The 18,713-nt window shown below is 40.4% G+C and overlaps 1 protein-coding gene across 3 annotated transcripts in view; it reads left to right on the top strand.

Moving 5' to 3' along the window:
• Window positions 1–2,401: 2,401 nt before the first annotated feature.
• The window catches only part of FXR1 (FMR1 autosomal homolog 1), a 38,599-nt gene continuing 22,287 nt past the window's right edge, over window positions 2,402–18,713 (top strand). For 2 of the 3 annotated variants that reach the window (XM_076341309.1, XM_076341308.1), the window contains exons 1-4: window positions 2,402–2,508; window positions 12,293–12,345; window positions 17,156–17,249; window positions 18,523–18,594. In XM_076341309.1, the coding sequence (XP_076197424.1) occupies window positions 2,458–2,508; window positions 12,293–12,345; window positions 17,156–17,249; window positions 18,523–18,594 (270 nt within the window). In that variant the 5' untranslated portion in view covers window positions 2,402–2,457. The remainder of the gene's footprint in view (window positions 2,509–12,292; window positions 12,346–17,155; window positions 17,250–18,522; window positions 18,595–18,713) is intronic. The other variant, XM_076341310.1, reaches the window with a different exon arrangement.

The following is an 18,713-nucleotide window of genomic DNA, read 5'->3' as shown; positions in this document are numbered from 1 at the left end:
TTATTTAATTTAGTAGTTACTTCTAATTTACATTAAGTGAAAACTAAACTTAGAACAGATTCATCCTTGCCAGTCTGGCTGATGTGCTGCAAACTGTTATGCCCCACAACCTAATAATAACCTTTTTCTACCCCCATTTTCACCTAGGTATAGCAATCTGCCTCAATAATAATCTGTAAACAACCCTGTCACTGTAACTACTATCATATGCACACTTCCAGAAAAACAAATTTTATCAGGGAAATTCAGATGCAGATTGCATTGGCTCAAGCCAGTTCTCGTTATCATTATTGACCAGAACTGTCCCCCGTTTTGCAAATGTGGACACCCAGGCACCTCACGCAGTTCTGAAGTAATTTTTTTTTAATCTGTGCCCTGTTTTTACTCCTGAGGACAGCAGCTCATGCATAGTTTGTTTTTGCCTTTTTTTTTTAAACCCCAAACACCTTTTTTTAGCAGTTGACATTGAGAGTCTGTCTTGAAAGCTGAATAAATGAACCTCAGGCTATTCAATCTTGGGGCAATGAAAATTTTTGGCATAGAATTTTTGTAGCACAACTGTTTGCTCCAGGTTTCATACTTCAATCTGGAAAGTCCTGAGTGCCCTCCGCCAATAGGAAAGGGGGCATCCGCCATTTTGCATGAAGGCCTCTCTTACTTATGTGTGGCTGAGGCACCACTGAGAGAATAAATTGGGGGTAATTTCTGAAGATTTAAACAATATTTATAATAAAAGGTACCCTCCAACATTCCTGTGGAATAAATATTACGCAAGAATGAGAATATTCACGCACACAGCATGGGAAAAGAGTAGATCACATAATTGCTTTTTTTCTAAACGCTACCTCATAGCCAAAGATATGACTTATTGAGTGGAAAAAAACATGGTGTTCTCTGGAACAAGCAGAGCCTATTGGGTTTTTTTCCAATTAATTTGTGTCTCATTTCCCTTCATGCTTCAGGACAATGACTCAAGGCTCTACTGTCCACAGAGCCTAATAACTTCGGCTCCACCTATGATCTTCAGTTCTTCCCCAACAGAACCCTCCCAGCTCAGCCCCATACCGTCAAATTGTTCACTAGGCAACACAAGCACAGAGCATAAATGGTCCGAAGAGTTGCATGCTAACCACCTAGCACGTGTGGGGGTTAGCCAGCAGCACGCAAGCTAAGCTGATGACGTTGAACCCGTATCTTCAGTTGTGGCACATCTGAGTCTCCTTACTCAGCAGCCAGCTTTCTCAAAACTTTTAGGCCTGTATTATCTGAAATCCTCACCCCTCTGACAAACATGGTTGAAACAGGCAAAAAAGCTACCATAGGAGATTAACACGGAGAAACTAAAAATGAAGACATTTGATGGGTAAAATACCATCATGTACTCCTGCTCATTTGGGGCTCACATCTGACAGGGAAGATCAGCAGAAAGGACATTTGAAAGCAGCTATAGATACTTAAAGCTATTGCAAAAAATACATGCATTTGGCAAAGATACAGGCCTTTCATCAAGCTCTGCATGACTAAGCTTATGTGAGCACTGCGCTTATAGCAAAATTCGGGTCCGATTCCGTTGTGAGGGTCATCAAATAGCACAGTCATTTTCCAATTTTTTTCATTTTTTTTTTCTCTGCAGCAGTACACGGAGAAATGACACAGTCTGCAACTGGGCATTCCCCACTCCATGTCGGGTACCAGGCAGCTTCCCCAGGGGGCCGGGCCCGTGAGGAGGGGGCCGCTCGGTGTGACCAAGTGCACAAGGCGGGGGTGCTCCCCGCCCCCAAAGTCAGGCCGGAGCACCGGGAGGGACAAAGACAGCCGAGCAATGCGAACATGAAAGCCGGCTGCACGGGTGGATGACGGGCACCATCTTGATTGTACAGGGCGGCGAGCCAGGTGGCCCGAGGCGGCTCGGGAACGGAAGGTGTCCCCTAAGGCCCGGCCTTTTGAATCGTTATTCATTTAAAAAAAAAACCAAAAACCGCCGCACTTTCCCTGCAGCGCTGACTGCGGCCTGCAGCGCCAGCGCAGCTACTTCCTCCATTACCACACGGCGGCTGCTCCCGCGGGGCCAGGGCGAGGCTGCCGGGCCACCTGCGCCCCAGGGCGGGAGGGAGGGCGGCGGGCGCCGCAGACCCCCCCCTCAGCCGCCGCGCCGGCTAGCAACGGGGCGCGCGCGGCAGCCGACCGCTCCCACTCCCGCGGGCCGCGGCGGGGGGGGAAGGCAGCGGCCGGCTGCCCTTCCCGCAGGGAACGCCCCGCTCCGCTGGCTGTGAGCCCCCCCCCTGCCCGCGGCGTGGGCAGACCCACCGCGCGCCGCCGGGGGAGGAGGGGCGGGGCGGTGCCGGAGCGGCCCCCACCCCGCGGGGGGCGGGCGGAGGGGGAGGGGGAGCCCGCCAGCGCTCCCCCCCGTGGTGACAGTTTCTAGAAGCACGTCCCGGCGTCCTTTGCGCTCTCAACATGGAGGAGCTGACGGTGGAAGTGCGCGGCTCTAACGGGGCCTTCTACAAGGTACCGGCGCGGGGAGGGTGTGGCGGTGGGGCCGGCGCGGCGGGGGCAGCGCGGGGGGCGGCCGCCCGGCGGTTTCCGCGCCCGGCCGGAGGCGGGTGGCCGCTGGCGGCCGTGGGGGGAGCCCCTGCGCCGGGCCGCGGAGGAGGGGAAGGTGAGGGGGGAAGGGCGTTGGGGGAAGGTGTCTGGGTGTGGTGGGAGCGGTGGTGGAGGGGGCTGCGGCGGGGAGGGGGGTGTTGGGGGCTGGCGGGAGGGGAGGGGGGCCGGGGGGCAGCGGGGATGGAGCGGGGCGGTGGTGGCTTGGGAAGGTGGTGACGAGGCGGGCTGATAAGGGCTCCTCTCAGGGGAGGTTAGTGTGTCGGAAAGGGAGGGCCGGGGGGAGAGCAGACGCACAGCACGGGGATTTGCTCAGTCTTCATTTTGGAAAGGGTAGGCGGGCGGGCGTGGGGGGGGATATTTTTGGAAGAAGTAGGGGCTTTGGGTGGGATGGGGTGAACTGAGCTGAAAATAATAATTTTAAAATATTTTAAATAATTCTTTAAAGATTTCGAGTTTATTTATGTCATCAGAAAGCTTCCTTCACCATCACCCTCCCTGGAATGTCAGGATGTTACAGGATCAATGCAGAATACTCTCAGCTGTTGCCTGTCAGTCATTTTCCCTAAGCCTGGCTTCAGATGTTTAAGAATCCCAGCTCTTTTTATGGCAAGAGCCTTCTGTCTTCCTTTCCAGGAGGGCTGATTCCAGCCAGTATTGTGAGCACGCAGTGTAGCTATGTTCTGGGAGTATTTAATCTCAGGACTCTCTTTAGCTATTGTGCCTAACCGCATACACAGTGTGGTATTGCACATGCATTATTACACTGGGGGGTGTGGGGGTGTCCTTTTTTTCTGAATTTCCTGTGTGCAGCTGTGGATTTGGCTTGGAAGTCATGTGGTAATTGTACAGTTTGTACAGGCAGTTGGTGTTTAAAGGATTGTAACCATCTGACTTCAGGAGTTAGTTTTTTCAACTGGCTGTCTATTAAAAGAGACAAATAGGAGATACTTTTATGAGGAAAGAATGTAATGGGGTAAACTATATCCCCTTGCTAGGTAAGCCTCTTAAATTTTTACCAAAATCAGTAGATAAAAAATTTTCTAAGTCAGATACATTTTAGTTGGACTTGAAACACCACACAGAAACCTGCATCATAATCATTTGCGTTTAGAACAGGATATTCCTAAATAGAATTGATTTTTTTGTTTTCTTTTCCCCTGCCCATGAAGCTCAGAATTTGGAGACACTCTTCTTAGCTCCCCGTTTTCTACCTTGTGATCTTGGACAAATTTATAAACCACGGATTATCTGTTTCTTCTGCTTAAGAGGAATGCAAGACTAATGGGAGTATTAGGAGGTATACTGAATTCTTGGACTGAAGGGATCTGTGTACACAGAATTTATTGCAATAAGCCTGATTTAAAATCTGCAACAATGACATCTCCTCCTAAGTCAGTGAGAATTGTCAGGCTTGGATTAGCACCATCATGTGTTTTAGCCCTGTGAACGGTGACTAACAAAACCAGAAGTTTTACTTAAAAATGGCGTTAATGGCTTTCGGATCAATGAAATGGGGATTAAGTTGAGTGATGGCATCATCATGGTGGATGAAGTCAGGTTAGAGTGATTGGACCCATAGTGACCAAAGCCCAACTCAGAATAATCCACTGTTAATGTGGAGGGGGAAAAAAAGCCACAGAGCCCCCCCCCCCCCCCCGAATAAACCAAACTGAAACACAATTTCAAAAGATTATTCTTGTGAGCGAAATGCAGTGAAATGTGTGTGTCAGTGACTCCATTTTGTGAGTCTTACTGTTGAGGTAGGCAGAGGTTATGCCTGTGTTTTGGAGCTAAGTAACACTGCTAGTAACTTTCTGTTCAAAGTTTCTGAAGCAAAGGAGAGAGGTGTGCCAGTCTCATTTAGAAAGTATCCTATTTTGGACACTGATAATCACTGATAATAGCATTTGTAAGATAATGAGAATAGGCTCATCTTGTCTAAGCCCCATGTCACTGTACAGGAGGTGGCAAAAATTTTCTGAAGAGAAAAGCAGAATTTGTAAGATAGGATGAAATTTGAGGTTTGCAATCAGAACAGTCTGAATTCAGATTCGTTAGCACAGCATACCTCCCGGTAAATGAAATGAGAAGGATCCTGCTATGCCAACAGAGATAAAAACCAAAATAATTATGTAAACAATTACATGACAGAATTTTTTTAATGAGTTGTTAATATGATCTGCAACTTAGATGTAGTAGAACAAATGTAGTGATCGAGTCTGTTGGAGCATTATAGTAGGATTTTCAGTAGTTATTAGGGATATGACCATGGTAAATTATATTCTTTATAGGTTCTTTTGTTCCTCTAATAACTGTTCTTCGTTTTAGTAAAATTCAGTTTTAACAGGAAATTCTTCGTACGTTTATTTATATGTATACACTGTGGTTGCTATAAATTAGTAAGGAAAATTGTGTCCTTTATTAAAATACATGAAAGTCAAAATATTTTTCGTGATGCATAAATCAATGGACAGTAACTGTGGTTATGGTAGACAGCCCAAGATAACTTTTTTATGCTCTGTCCTGTACAAAAAATATTATTATCTAAATTTAACCTTTTATTTATAAATCTCCAAACTAATTAATGCTTTTTTTTTTTCCTTTTGCTTTAAATAAGTAATATAATCTGGAGAACAGGGCAGCATTTATTTTGTATTTTATCCCAGGTTCTCAACTAGTATACAGCAGAGCCAATGTTTAGCCACTCCCTGCAGCTCAGAAGACTTTGCACATATCATAATATTGAGAAGCCATTGTCTTTAGAGAACAGATGGTGCTGATGGTGCTCAAAATGGTCATGGTCTTCTGAAAAAGGATGAGGTTTGTGTTGTGGAACAGGGAGAAGAATGGGCAGGGTTGATGAACCCTACTAGTTAAGGGTTTGGATATATATTAGAGGTACGGTGAGGACCTCCTGAGAGCAGAACAGTTGATGCTTTCTAGGTGAGTTCTAGATTGCGGGTTAATTTTTATCTTCGGGACATTAGAGTAGACTTTCCTTTATTTTTATGTATATTTTATGTATATGTATATATACATATCTATAAAAATATACATATATGTATATTTTATGTATATAAAAATGCCCAAAATATCTGTATTTCTTTGGGCTCTAAGTGGGTTGGAGAGGATGAAAGTTGAATATTTCCAGCCTCATCTTGGCCTGACTGCAGTGTTTTCAGGATGATGATTCTCTGTGCCATTAAGATCATTAAGTAATTCACAGACAGTTGAGGCTGGCAGAGACTGTGGGAGGTCATCTGGTCCACACCCCTGCTCAAGCAGGGCCACCTAGAGCCAGTTGCCCAGGACCATGTCCAGATGGCTTTTGGATATCTCTGAGGATGGAGACTCCACAACCTCCCTGGGCAACCTGTGCCCATGCTCAGTCACCCTCACAGTGTAAAAAAAAAAAAAAAAAAAAAAAAAAGTGTTTCCTGCTGTTTGTGCCCATTGCTCTGGTCCTGCCGGTTGTGAAGGGTGTCTGCAGCTCTTGGCGAGAACAATAGGAAAGCTTCTGTTTTATCCAGTATCTCCCTCAGCCTGCGTATGCTCAGTTGTATGCAAACTAGAGCCCTGGTTCTGCACATTATTCATGAATTCAGATGTCAGCTTACAGGAAATAGGTTGGGCCTTACAATAAAATGAGACCAAGGTACGTAACTTGAACACCAGATAACTTCTACCTGAATCCTTCAGCGGCATCTGAATAACTCTGAAAGATCCATTGCGTTCTTCGTTGTAAGGACTTAACGTGCTGAAAAACTGACTGGTGTGCTGCATGCCCTTGCGCTCTTTCTGTTCTAGAGTAGTAGCTGTTTAGATTATGCAAGGGCATGAAATAGATAAAAATGTGAATTAGAATGAAACACAACCTTTAATTTACAGGTTCTAAAGTGCTTCCTTCTTGGTCTGTTCCTCTTTCAAGAGGTGCAGTTGTTCTAGTAACAGGACTAACTGAAGTGCTGGTAGCAGGAGTTGGCATAGGCCTCAAGGTAGAGACTAGCCAAAATATTACTAAGGGAAAAAATGATGAAAGAGAAGTACACGGCATTTCTTTGCATGTACAGTGTCAAAGCATGAGGAGCAATTCTGTGTGAGAAAAAGTTTATGTATCAATAAAAAAATATAATGGCTTTTTAATTTTTCTTACAATTTTTAATTAGTGGCTTTGAAAACAACTCCGAGTTCTTCTGAATGGTTTCTAGCTTGATGGTTATTAAAATAGGAAACTGTCATTATAAGTATAGCTGACACAGCTGTTTGTACACCAGGAAACTACTACACCAGGAAACATGGTAACTGGAATGATTTTTTTTTTCTTTAAAGATCTCACCTGTCTTACAATGGTCAGCATTTATTTATTATATCTAGCCCTAATGGGTGGGAAATTTCAGACATTTTAAAGTTGTTACTGATCTCTTGAAAGTTGTGTAGACTGGTGCAAGAAGTATCTGTAGTTATTATTGCTGTTGATGAGCCATTTGCTTGACCCTTTTAGGCTGATAAAAGGGAGATGCCACAGGCAGTGATTATTGATTGCTGATGCACATAATCAGTGGAGGGTGTCTTTCAGAAGTTTTGCCCTTTGGGAATATGCGTATGAAGAAACCGGTATACATAATGAGAGTCATTTAGACTTTCATGAATAAGCCTAAACGGGGGGATTCAGTGCTGAAGTTCTTGCATAACTGTCTTAAGGACCCTTGAAGTTACATATGATAATTATGATTGTGAATGGAAATAAGCAGTAATGTCATAGATTAAACTGTGATTACTAAAATTGATATAATAGTTCAGGATCTCTTTCTTACCTGATGCCTGCTTGTAATGTTTGTGTTTTGTGGCAAGCTGGATCTGTTTTATCAATTCCTTGTATAAGCAGGTGCAGCTAATCACTTCTAATGAAAATAATACTTTATGAAGTTCAGTCTTTTTTGTCCAGTGATTTGATTATTTACAGGTTTCCTGTGTTTGCTTTGATTATTATTTCCCCCCCCCCCCCCCCCCCCCAGCCCTGGGAGGTCAGCATGGGATACATCTCTTAGTAATAATTATTTCATGCATTTGTTACATGAAACAGTTGTGTATGAATGTTAGTTAAAAATAAGAATGGTCCTTGCTTCTGAAGGAGTGAAAGGATTCGTAATTGGATATAGGCTTCTTGACCTTTATGTCACTGATTCAGAAACAGTCCGTGGTACCAGATGCCAAAGTGTTTACTATGTGAAATTTGCTCAGCAGTGGGTAAGGTGATCTTAGTATAGTTTTTAGTGTGCAGGTATGTGTGACTCAAAAGCCAACACAGTGGCTATCCCTGGAAAGAATGTTTGCAGCTAAACTCATAGCATCTCATTTTTAGATTGGACTATCTACTTGGGGGTCAGATAAACTTAAGAAAGCAGGATGAAGCGGAAATTTGGATTGTATCTGCCTGTTACACAGGTTTTGTGACTTTGCCTGGAACTGGATTTTTTTTTTAAAAAAAGTGTGTGTGTATATACAGAGACACACAGTTCACTGTAAGGGCACTTCAGTAAGTCTTGATCCGTTTATGTTATCAGCAGATCCTAATCCTAAATCCATGAGCAAAACCCAGGTAAAAGGGAAGGAGTGTTTGTGTGTTCTAAGATGAAGAAGTCTCAACTGTAGCGATTTTGGTGGCAAATGATCTGTTCATAGTTTCCTGTCCTCTTGTTCATACTTAATACAATATGGCCCTGTGTTGGATTTGCTGGATCTCTGATCCCAAACCTAGGCAAGAGTCCTAGCAATATTACCCCTCGTTTTACAGGTGCTAGTGTTGGGAGCTTGGCTTCTGCCAAGTGAGTGGCAGAGACAGGTCTGTACCAAAGTGCCTGGGGAACCAGCATGACATTAATAGCCTGTAGTACAGTATAGTCTCCTGTCTGCCTCGTGAGCTGGGCTGCAGCAAGCAGGGCATACATGGACTTCCAGAGATCCAGCTCACAGCGTAAACTGAATGACTGACACTAATATCTGGACAGTCCAAATCAGAGGTCTGGCAAGATGAAGTCACATCAATTTTTCTTCCCTTCCTGCCCTCCACAGTTTTGTACGTGGTGTAAAACACACCCAAATGTTACATGTAAGCTTACTTGCTGATAATACAATTCATCACTATGTTTTTGATGCCAGTATATTTATTGATGATGTGTTTGGTGGTCTCTTGTTAGTTCTGCCTCATCCCCTCTGTTTGAAATGAGGATACATGGAATGATATGTAAGGAACATAGAACATTTCAAACTTAGATATTAGCATTCTCTATCTTAGGCAACACTGCTAAATTAAATTTCAGTAATGGAGTACCTTGTTAATTTGAGCAAAAATTAAGATGATGCATCGTTATTTAATTTAGTAGAAAATGTTTTTGGTATGGTATCAGACATGACTAGTACAAGCTTAGAGTACAAAACTATTTGTATAAGTTACCTCACTGATAAAGAAGTCCTTCAAAATTCCTAGTTGAAAACCAGGATATTTTGTGGTTTATGTTCATTGTGCCCTTTCTGAAGAAATCTTTGTGAATTTACAGGATTTAATACAACTTTTAATGTAAAAAAATCTGCTTTGTATTGCAAATAACTTAATGTCACAGTTCTTTTGTGAAACCTTTTTTTAAAAAAAAGAAAATCTAGGCTCTTGGAATACTTTTTTAAAAATTACACTAAATCTCATCCTGACATGCATGAAATCTATTTCTCTGTTTTTATCTTGGAGTTGTAAGTGACAGCTGATAATGCTTATAGTAAAAGTCAGGGTTGTAGGTAGGAAAGTGGTATGCAGGAATTTTTACTTTTGACAAATGTTTTGATTATACTTTTGGCATGTTTCTTGGCAATAATGGAATAATTTCTTATAAAACTATTTAAAACCTACATTGAATTCTGATTATTTCTAGTTGTATTACAAATGAATCATACAATCTATGATACCTCATAGACTGCTGTGCTTCAGTTACTGTAAATGTGATTTCTTCCCCACAGCTGTAGAGAAATTGATAATAGTAGGAAGAATTATACCTGGGATTTTGGGCTTTTATGTTATTCCTTCACTATTAGTCTTGTGTTTGTACAATTAGACTCTGATCAGACTTTTTTCAGGCCTCATAACAATATAATTAAATAATTGTGTAATTTTATTTAATGCTTTACATATGTCTGTTTGTGACCTGAAGTGCATACCTGATAAATGTTATATTTGATTTTGAGTGTTTCTCATATGTAAATACTGTGGAGTTTGAGAATGCCAGCTGAAAATGCTATTCAGATAATTTCAAGCAAGTTACTGCATACATGTCTGCTAGCCATGAGTCTGCACTATATTCTTGTATGGGAATAGCAGTGTGCACGCTTTGAACTGAAAGATTTCCTTGTGTGAAGCGGTTCCTGAAACCCACATGGTGTTGTAAAATGTACAGACTCTTTGTTGGAATTTGTACTTTCAATTTTATTAAAAAGTGTTCAATGTTTCTGTTTATGCAGATGATGTTTGTGCTGTGTCAGCTGTTAGTCTGCTGCTAGCCATATCTCTGCATTATTGTTCCACTTCAGCTTTCCCATTCTTCAGCAGGACGTTAGCTTGAAAATTAGTTGTGAATATTAAACCTGTTTGTACCATTACACGGAAAGCCAGACTTTACGTAATAATGGACTAATTGTCTGAAATCCTGGAAATTCAATGCAGTTGGGATTCCTTTTTTCCACTTCTTCTGTCTTATCAATGAAACCTGTGGCTAGTCAGTGGATTCAGGATTTTCTAAACTCTGCAGAGCATTATGTTCTGAATGTTTTTCAGGTGTTTTATGGTACTTGATTTTTTTAATCTGTCTTGATTCTGACTGTTTCTTAGCAAAGGAAAGATAACTGAATTCAGATCCACAGAAAAAATTTTTATCTACAATAGGCTGACCTTTGAAATGAAATACATATTTCCCCTGTTTTGAGTACTGTGAGAAAATGTAATAACATAAATAAGAGGTAAGGTTCAGCTACGAAATAAAGCAGCATAATGAGGCAAAGACTGATACTGAATCACAGACTCTTGGAATGCAGATAAATGGCTGTCCATAGTAGGGAGTTAAACGTCTTTCTGTAAATACTGCTGTCTGTTGATAAGTTGTCATTCGGCAGAATGTTGGACTGCATGGACTCGGTGCGCAGTGCTGTGACTTGAGTGTTTTGTCCCTTGATAGAGTTTGAATGAATTGTAGTAGAACAACTCTTATTTTCTGCGCTTTACACTGTGTTAATTCATCCCCATGTTGGGGCATGTTTAAAGGGGACATCGGTAGCATAAACTTAGTAAAAGTTCTCCTTTACCTCTGTTGTTAGCTAACACATACTTCAGGCAGTAAAATTTTGTATGCTCTTTGCATCTTTAAACAGACATAACTTCAGTATTCCTGTCCAGAAACTTTCTTGAAACTGAAAGTCCCTGATTACAGGTGTATTTTATTGCCAGCTGTTTCAGTTGCTTGCCTTTCAAAGAAAGAGATTTGCCTTCCTTCCCTTACAGTGGCAGGACGGCATTTGAGAGAGTTTATTTGATTAGGAACACACTAGGTGGTTCAATGAGGTGATTTCTGGTGACCTGCTTTGTTCAGGATTACCAGTATGCTTTCTGCTAGAACCAGTCTTCTGTGTTGCTGACAGATGGTTTTGAGTGAAGCTCAGGGAGCAGACAAGCAGGTTTTGAGCAAATGCCTTCACAGCATTGCCCAAGTATGAGTTCAGGTAAAAGGAGATTTGTTTATATAGGCCCTTTGCAACCAGCTGTCAGTATGGGCTCCTTTACTATCTGTCCTTACATTGAGGGATCTCCTGTGTCAAAATTTATCTTTCCTTGAGCTGACACATAATAACCTCTGTGCGCTAGTTGCTCCTTGCACAGTTGATACGTTCTTCGTCCTCCTCGGTTGGCAGTTTCTTAAGTGCATATAATCCATTCAGCAGATTTCCTGGAACTTCTCTTAACATAGCTATGCAACTCTCTTACTCCTTTAAAACTGCAGGTTCCTCCTTGGTCCTGTGCTTGGCCAAATACCAGGCTATAGCAAAAGCAGGAGTAGTAATATTGTATTCTTTCTCTGTTTTCCTGTGAGGTCCTACAAGTATTTGGCCTAATAAGGTCCTCAGTCTGGTACTTGAAAGGTGATACCATAACTAGCTCTATGGCAGCCTGTATTGCCAAATTTTAGCCAAACTTGCTGTCATATCATTCTGAAGGACAGTTGTTTGGGATTCAGTTTTGTGTTGAGAAGAACACCTACAAAGCAAATAGTGCTATGCACAGCTATTTGGCATTGTATTGTAAGTTGTACTAATTGCCCTGGGCCTGGATCTCTCTCATTTTGTTCCTGTAAAACAGTTGTGCACACCTGTAGATAAAATAATAAACTCTGATAGTGAGTTTTCAGTTGTAAATGTGCTAGTCTGATTTGAGCAGTCATTTGAAACAATCCATGTGCAATGTATTTCTTAGAATAGCCAGCTAAGAATATCAGCAACCTCATGCGAACAGTGGGATCGTGTCCTGGAACTTTCCTAAGTTGGAACCATAGTACTAGTGGTGGTCTGCTGTTTGGCTTAGTTTCAGGCTGTATTGAAATTGCTGCCTTGTTTTGATTTCACATGCATTCTTACAACAAAAATGTTTTTGTTTTAGGGATTTATCAAAGATGTTCATGAGGACTCGCTCACAGTTGTATTTGAAAACAAGTAAGTATTTTATAAAAAAAAAAAATCATTTGAGTATTAGGTTGTTTTGGTTTTGTGGTTTTGGTGGTGTTTTTTTGTTTAGTTGTTTTGACATTAAGAGGAAGTAGATTTCATTAGAAAGGTATAGTTCTAGAAGTATAGGCTCACTATCCTGTTCAGAGTCTCCATGAATTACTTTCCTGAATCGCTGTATCAGAATTCATCTCATCAGTTACACAGTCCTTTACATTTTTTTGGTATCTTTAGTGATGCCCATAGATGTGACAGCCAAATTTAATTAAAATAATAATCAGTGGCAGAGGCCTGATACTCTTATACTAAAGCAGAAAAAGATGGACAATACCAAAGTACTTCTACTAAATAAACAATTCTCTGTGTGTATAATCTGAGGGATGCTGATGGGTGTTCTCAACCAGAGAGAAATAGAGAGAAGTATCCTGATGGTGATTGATTTTTCTTTTTAACTATTAAGAAAATAAATATACGTACGTATCCAGTCCGAAGACTGTTGTGGTTTAATCCCAGCCGGCAACTAAGCCTCACACAGCTGCTTGCTCACTCCCCCCACAGTGGGATGGGGGAGAGAATCGGAAGGGTAAAAGTGAGAAAACTCGTGGATTGACATAAAGACAGTTTAATAGATAAAGCAAAAGCTGCGCGCGCAGGCAAAGCAAAACAAGGAATTCATTCACTGTTTCCCATGGGCAGGCAGGTGTTCAGCCATCTCCAGGAAAGCAGGGCTCCATCACGCGTAACGGTGACTTGGGAAGACAAACACCATTGCTCCAAATGTCCCCCCGTTTCCTTCTTCTTCTCCCAGCTTTATATGCTGAGCATGAAGTCATATGGTATGGAATATCCCTGTGGTCAGTTGGGGTCAGCTGTCCCGGCTGTGCCCCCTCCCAGCTTCTTGTGCACCCCCAGCCTACTCGCTGGTGGGGTGGTGTGAGAAGCAGAAGAGGCCTTGACTGTGTGTAAGCACTGCTCAGCAGTAACTAAAACATCCCTGTGTTATCAACAGCGTTTTCAGCACAAATCCAAACCATAGCCCCATACTAGCTACTGTGAAGAAAATTAACTCTACCCCAGCCAAAACCAGCACAAAGACCCAATTTTTTTTTAGTGGAAAAGAGTGCAAATCTGGAAGCAAATCTGGAGAAAGAATTATCCATGAGGCCCTCTTCATTTAATTTATAAACACAGCAGTGCCACTAAGGACTTGTAGTGGCAAGTTGAAGATAATCCATGGGATGGTAAAGTACAAATGAATACCTGTTGTTCAGCGTTCAGACTGATAACACCGTGGATTACCTGGGAGATTCCAGGGCTAATTGGAGATGTTCTGGGAGCTACATCCTCTTTCCTGTTTCCCTTCCAGTTGCTAGGTGGAGATCCTAAAAATGTGTCAGCTTTTGATGTGAAAATTGTTACTAAACTCTTCCAGCACAAACCTGTAGATTAGTCTTTAAGCCTTTCTTTAAGAAAGATTGCTGGGTAATAAAGGTAATACTAGGGAGCGTGCGAGTGTGTGTTTATAAATAGTATTTTATAATCCTGAGTATGTAATCCTAGGGTGTGTATGTGTATACATATATGTGCGTATACATGTGTATAAAAATAAATCCTAGGGGGGAAAAAAAGAAGTAATCCTAGGATTTACTCTGCAAAGTCCAGTCTTTGTTTCTTTCTAACCTGTGTTTTCTAGCCCTCCTTTTATGAAAAATAGAAGATGAGGTGGCAACCATAATTTGTACTAACATCTATTGAGGTGGTTATGGAAGTTGTTACTGTCCCCTAGGTTTTCACACTCCCACCCCAAAACCCAACAAACAGGAAAAAAACAAATCGGGTCCTTCCTACTATCCATGGTCTGAGGAGATGTGACAAATCTTCAGTTTCATATTCAACATCCGTGTTACTTTTCTTTACGGTAGGAGGCTCTTTGCCTTCAGAGCATATGCTTTCATGTTGGAAACCGAGTAAGCTAAAGGAAGCGCCTGTGGTTCACAGCAGGGGTCTAATTGTTGGGAAACACATTTCTAGTGTTTAGTATCCATGTCATCCATGTGTTTTACAGAAAGTCTGGCAGCAGCAGCCATGTTCCAAAAAGGATGGGATACAACATATGTTGAGTGTTTTGTTGACCAAAAATAGGTCTTACCAGGAAGTGTGTATACAGTTCTAGTCAAATTATTCTGTGATGTAAATCTGATAAATTATTACCCTTTTTACTGAGTTAAATTCATAAGGGCTTTAGTAGAACCGAAGTTGGCAAGAGTGTCCTGTCCTGAATGCATCGTTCTGTTGTGATAGTGATCAGCACTAACGAAGTAAACGCATCTACTTCCCTAAAGGCAGTCTAAATTGTCAGTTTGCATTTTCTGCTGTTAACCAGTCTTTATCTACAGCTATTGTAAAGTTCCCAAAGTTGGTGTACTAGCACAGACTGCTAATGATGATTTTGTGGCCATAGCAATAATTAATCTCTGGGCAGATATCCTTGATTCTTTTAAGAGACGTTTTTTGGAGGTAAGGAGGCGGAGAATGATCGCAGAAGCTTCAGGAACTGGAAACTTATTACTGTGTAAGGCAGAAAATTGGATCTTGAGGTGCAATTTCATATAGGCCCATTGGAGTTTGAAGCAGCCATATTGAAAGAAAGACTTCTCTGTTGTAAGAAGCAAGCACGTCCCTTTTTTTGTAATTTGTGCCAGATGTTTGGGATAAGCCTTCTGACTACTAAGTGTCAGTTCTGTCATACCCTCTTAGTAGGTAATTTGTAGCCAGTCAAAAGTGATGTCTTAAAACATTTTGTTTTGCACTTCATCAGTGAGATGCTCCAATTTTGGATTTTTTTGCCATCAAAACTTTGACTCCTCATATTCTGAGAACTAAGCCTTCTGTGCACTTTTCCACTGTTTTATTAAAAAATACCAAAACATCTTGCAGCTGATAGTGGTAAGTCATTATTGGCCCATCCACTTCTAGTGGATGGAGTTCCTTTAGATGATTAGAGATGGAACCAAAATTAGCCTACTGCAACTTCAAGCAGATTTTATTGAAGGTACAAGGTCTCTTCAATCACAGCATCTCATTATGGGCAGTTTATAACTTTCTGTAAGCTCCCATTTGCTAGATTCTTTAACCTCAAGGCACAGTTGAAATTCTCAAGAGAACTTTAAGCAGCTCATTTGAGTTTGCAACATTTTTGATCCTGTTGTTCAGTTACGATTATTATGCTCACACTGTTTCTGAACTGAAGTTTTACATACCCTATAATTTAGGGAATGCATTTTGTCCTCAAGTCTTAGTATTTGCCTTTGCATCTGTGAGAGTAACAACTTCACAAAGGCAGGGAGGAGAAGGAAAAACCCAAACCCTGAGTTTAGTGACCATTATAGTTGCAACAAGGGCAATTGAATTACAAGTGATTTTTGCCAGCCCCCTTCACCATTTCTCAGAAATAGAATGAGATTTAAATAACATCTTACGGCCAAAATACCTTCCAACTTCAACAGAAGCTGTCTGTAATATTCATGGGTTTTTTCTTGTTTTTCCAAAGTTCCACTATGGTTAAAAGAAAAACAAAGTGTATAATAATGGCTAGAGCAAAACTATATGGATACGTCACATCTTTATTAAGTGAGGTACTTAAGTGTAAGCTGTCTTTTCAGAGGAAACATAAATATATCCATCTTGTAGAAAGTTGCAGAAGTGCCCTTTGCTCTTAATGCTGAGACTTGTTCCACTAGCTTGGGCTGCTCTGCGTGTATTGTAAGTAAGCAAAACAAATTACTTGCAGTAATCTTTACTGTTACAAGTTGGTTCTGGATTCTGTCTGTACCTGATGTGAACTTTGATTAAGATGGGCATAAATGATGGATGTTGGAATGCTTTGGCAGATATCATCAAAGTCCCTCAGATATTCTAAGTTAATAAGGGTGGTTTTGGTGTGTTTTTTTCCCCTGGTTTTATTTCAACCTGTGCAGAGTCTTCAGTTGGGTTTCTGAATAAGAGAGTGAGGAACAGCTGATGGTATTCTGTGACATTCACAGAGTAGAAAGAAAAGGAATTTCAGGAGAACATGGAGGATGTGAATTGCTCCAGTAGTCTTCACAAAATGCACCTAAAATATACGCTTCCACAAGTAAAATGCTTTGTAGAGCCAGCTATGGTAAAACAAGTAGCCTTTCTGTACAAGAAGGTAAAATTTTAACTTTACATGCCTAGTAGTAATTGGTATTGATAAGCAGTTATAAAGGTATGTTTTGAACTGAAGCTGCTTGCCAGACACTTACTGGGGAGTGTTAACAAGTTTGTAGGTAGAATTGTGAAGTTTTGTTAATGATCAGAGTCAGATTTTCCTAGAATACTTAAAGCATTAATGGTAAGCAGTTGAAATGTTAAGTATGAGGTGAAGAAATGGATGAACCCCATGGTTCAAAAATATTCATGCAAAGATAAGCTTACATTTGTGTAAAGGCTTTATGACTTGGAACAGTAGAAATGTAAGTACCTCATCTAACAATCTTTTCACTGGGGTTTTATGAAAGCCATTTAGTCAACCCAGTCAAGTTAAATTTTTAAGTTAATTTAAAAATTGTTTTGTCATTAAATATCTTTCCAGATACTATTTTTGTCTTGACAGGGTTATTTTGTTCCTTTGCTTGTAAGGTTTGCTTTTTAGCAGTGAAGAAACAGGCTTGATTATATGGAAAGAGTGAGTTTTAATTAAACTCAGAGTTCTAAAATAAAACTAAGAAAACAGGAAAATTCTAGAAATAATGTGTAATATCTCTTCAACTTTCAGTTGGCAACCAGAGCGCCAGGTACCCTTTAATGAAGTCAGATTACCACCACCCCCTGATATCAAGAAAGAAATTGGTGAAGGAGATGAAGTGGAGGTGAGTTTATCCCAATGAACTGTCCTGGTACCTAACTGATTGTCTGCTCAAGGTGGCGATGATGATTGTAAGTACATTAGCAAAGTGAAGATTCAAAGTGGAGCATGTATCTAGTAATGGATTTATTAAGCTCTCAGTGAAACTGTAACATTTAATTTTTTTCACAGAATTACCAATGGAACTTTCTCAGAATCTAAAAATTGCTGAGAATGTTTCAGAATTAAAACAAACCTAGGTAATTTCCATTTTTAATCTGGAATGTAACTGTTGGAAATGTTTTGATGCGAAGATGTAATAAAGCTCTTCTAATAACAAAAGTTTTAACTCAGATGAAATATCTGGTACAATCTGGTAGGAAATTGTGTGAATGATACTGTTTTACAGAGAAAGTGTTAATTAGAAATGATGTATTAAGCCAGGAAATTAAAAGGTGCATTTTCTGTTTCCAGCTCATTGTAGTATCTTTAGTAATTTAGTACTTAGTTTAACTTCTGCTTTTCACTTTACTTGTCTTTAAAATCAAACTAATGAGTTTCTTTAGGATACCATTATAGTTTTGGGCTAGTAATCTAAGAAACAATGTAGTATAGGTGCTGGATTTTTCTGTTATTTTCTTTGAAAAACATGTTACGTGTTGGCTTTGTTAGAGGTTAAACGTAAAGGATTATTTTCTACCTCCTTGCTATTGCAAAATTTCTTGCATGCAAATGACTTTGGCCTGTCAGAAGTGTATAAGGAGTAAATGAAACTTACAGAAGATGAGGAAACTGAAAGTTTTGGAAGTCATCTGTTCTATATCTGATCTTGCATTAACTTGGTAGTGTTTGTTAAATATGGAATGTGTAGTCACAGGATGACTTGGTTCATTTCAGTAGTCCTAGGCATATCAAGTAAGCCAGTGACAAAACAAAAATATTATTATGGAGTTACTTCTATGTGTGAAGACAGTGTTTGAATTTAATGAGGGATTGTCCCTGAATCGCCTCAATTGGTGTTGAGCCAAGGTTTTTATCTTCCTTTAGAAATTTCTGTTGAATTGTCAGTAACGTATGCAAAGGAAATCCATTCACAGTCCTTGTAATGAAAAATAATAAAAAAAACTGTGCAAGAAGCCTGTGCCTGGATAATTTATACAAAAATTACTTTTGTGTAGCATACTGTTCCATTTTAACAAAAATTAGGAAAGTTGGGATGTTCTTTCTTCATTATACGTGCAGGCAAGTGAATTATGTCTGTGTGTGCTTTCAGTGTTTCTTACTACTTTCATTTTCAGGTTTATTCTAGAGCAAATGACCAAGAACCTTGTGGCTGGTGGCTGGCAAAAGTTCGAATGATGAAAGGAGAGGTAAATTATTTTAAAACCTACTGATTTCATGCTGTTATGTTAAATACAGTAAATATAAAAGGTCTTTGTGATGGAAAAACTATGAATAAAGTAGTACCCATACAAAAACATGACAAAAC

Source organism: Aptenodytes patagonicus, chromosome 6, assembly GCF_965638725.1.
Source record: "Aptenodytes patagonicus chromosome 6, bAptPat1.pri.cur, whole genome shotgun sequence".
Taxonomy (NCBI): Eukaryota; Metazoa; Chordata; class Aves; order Sphenisciformes; family Spheniscidae; genus Aptenodytes; species Aptenodytes patagonicus.
The sequence above is the reverse complement of the archived record's forward strand: the minus strand, read 5'-3'. Positions and strand labels throughout refer to the sequence as shown.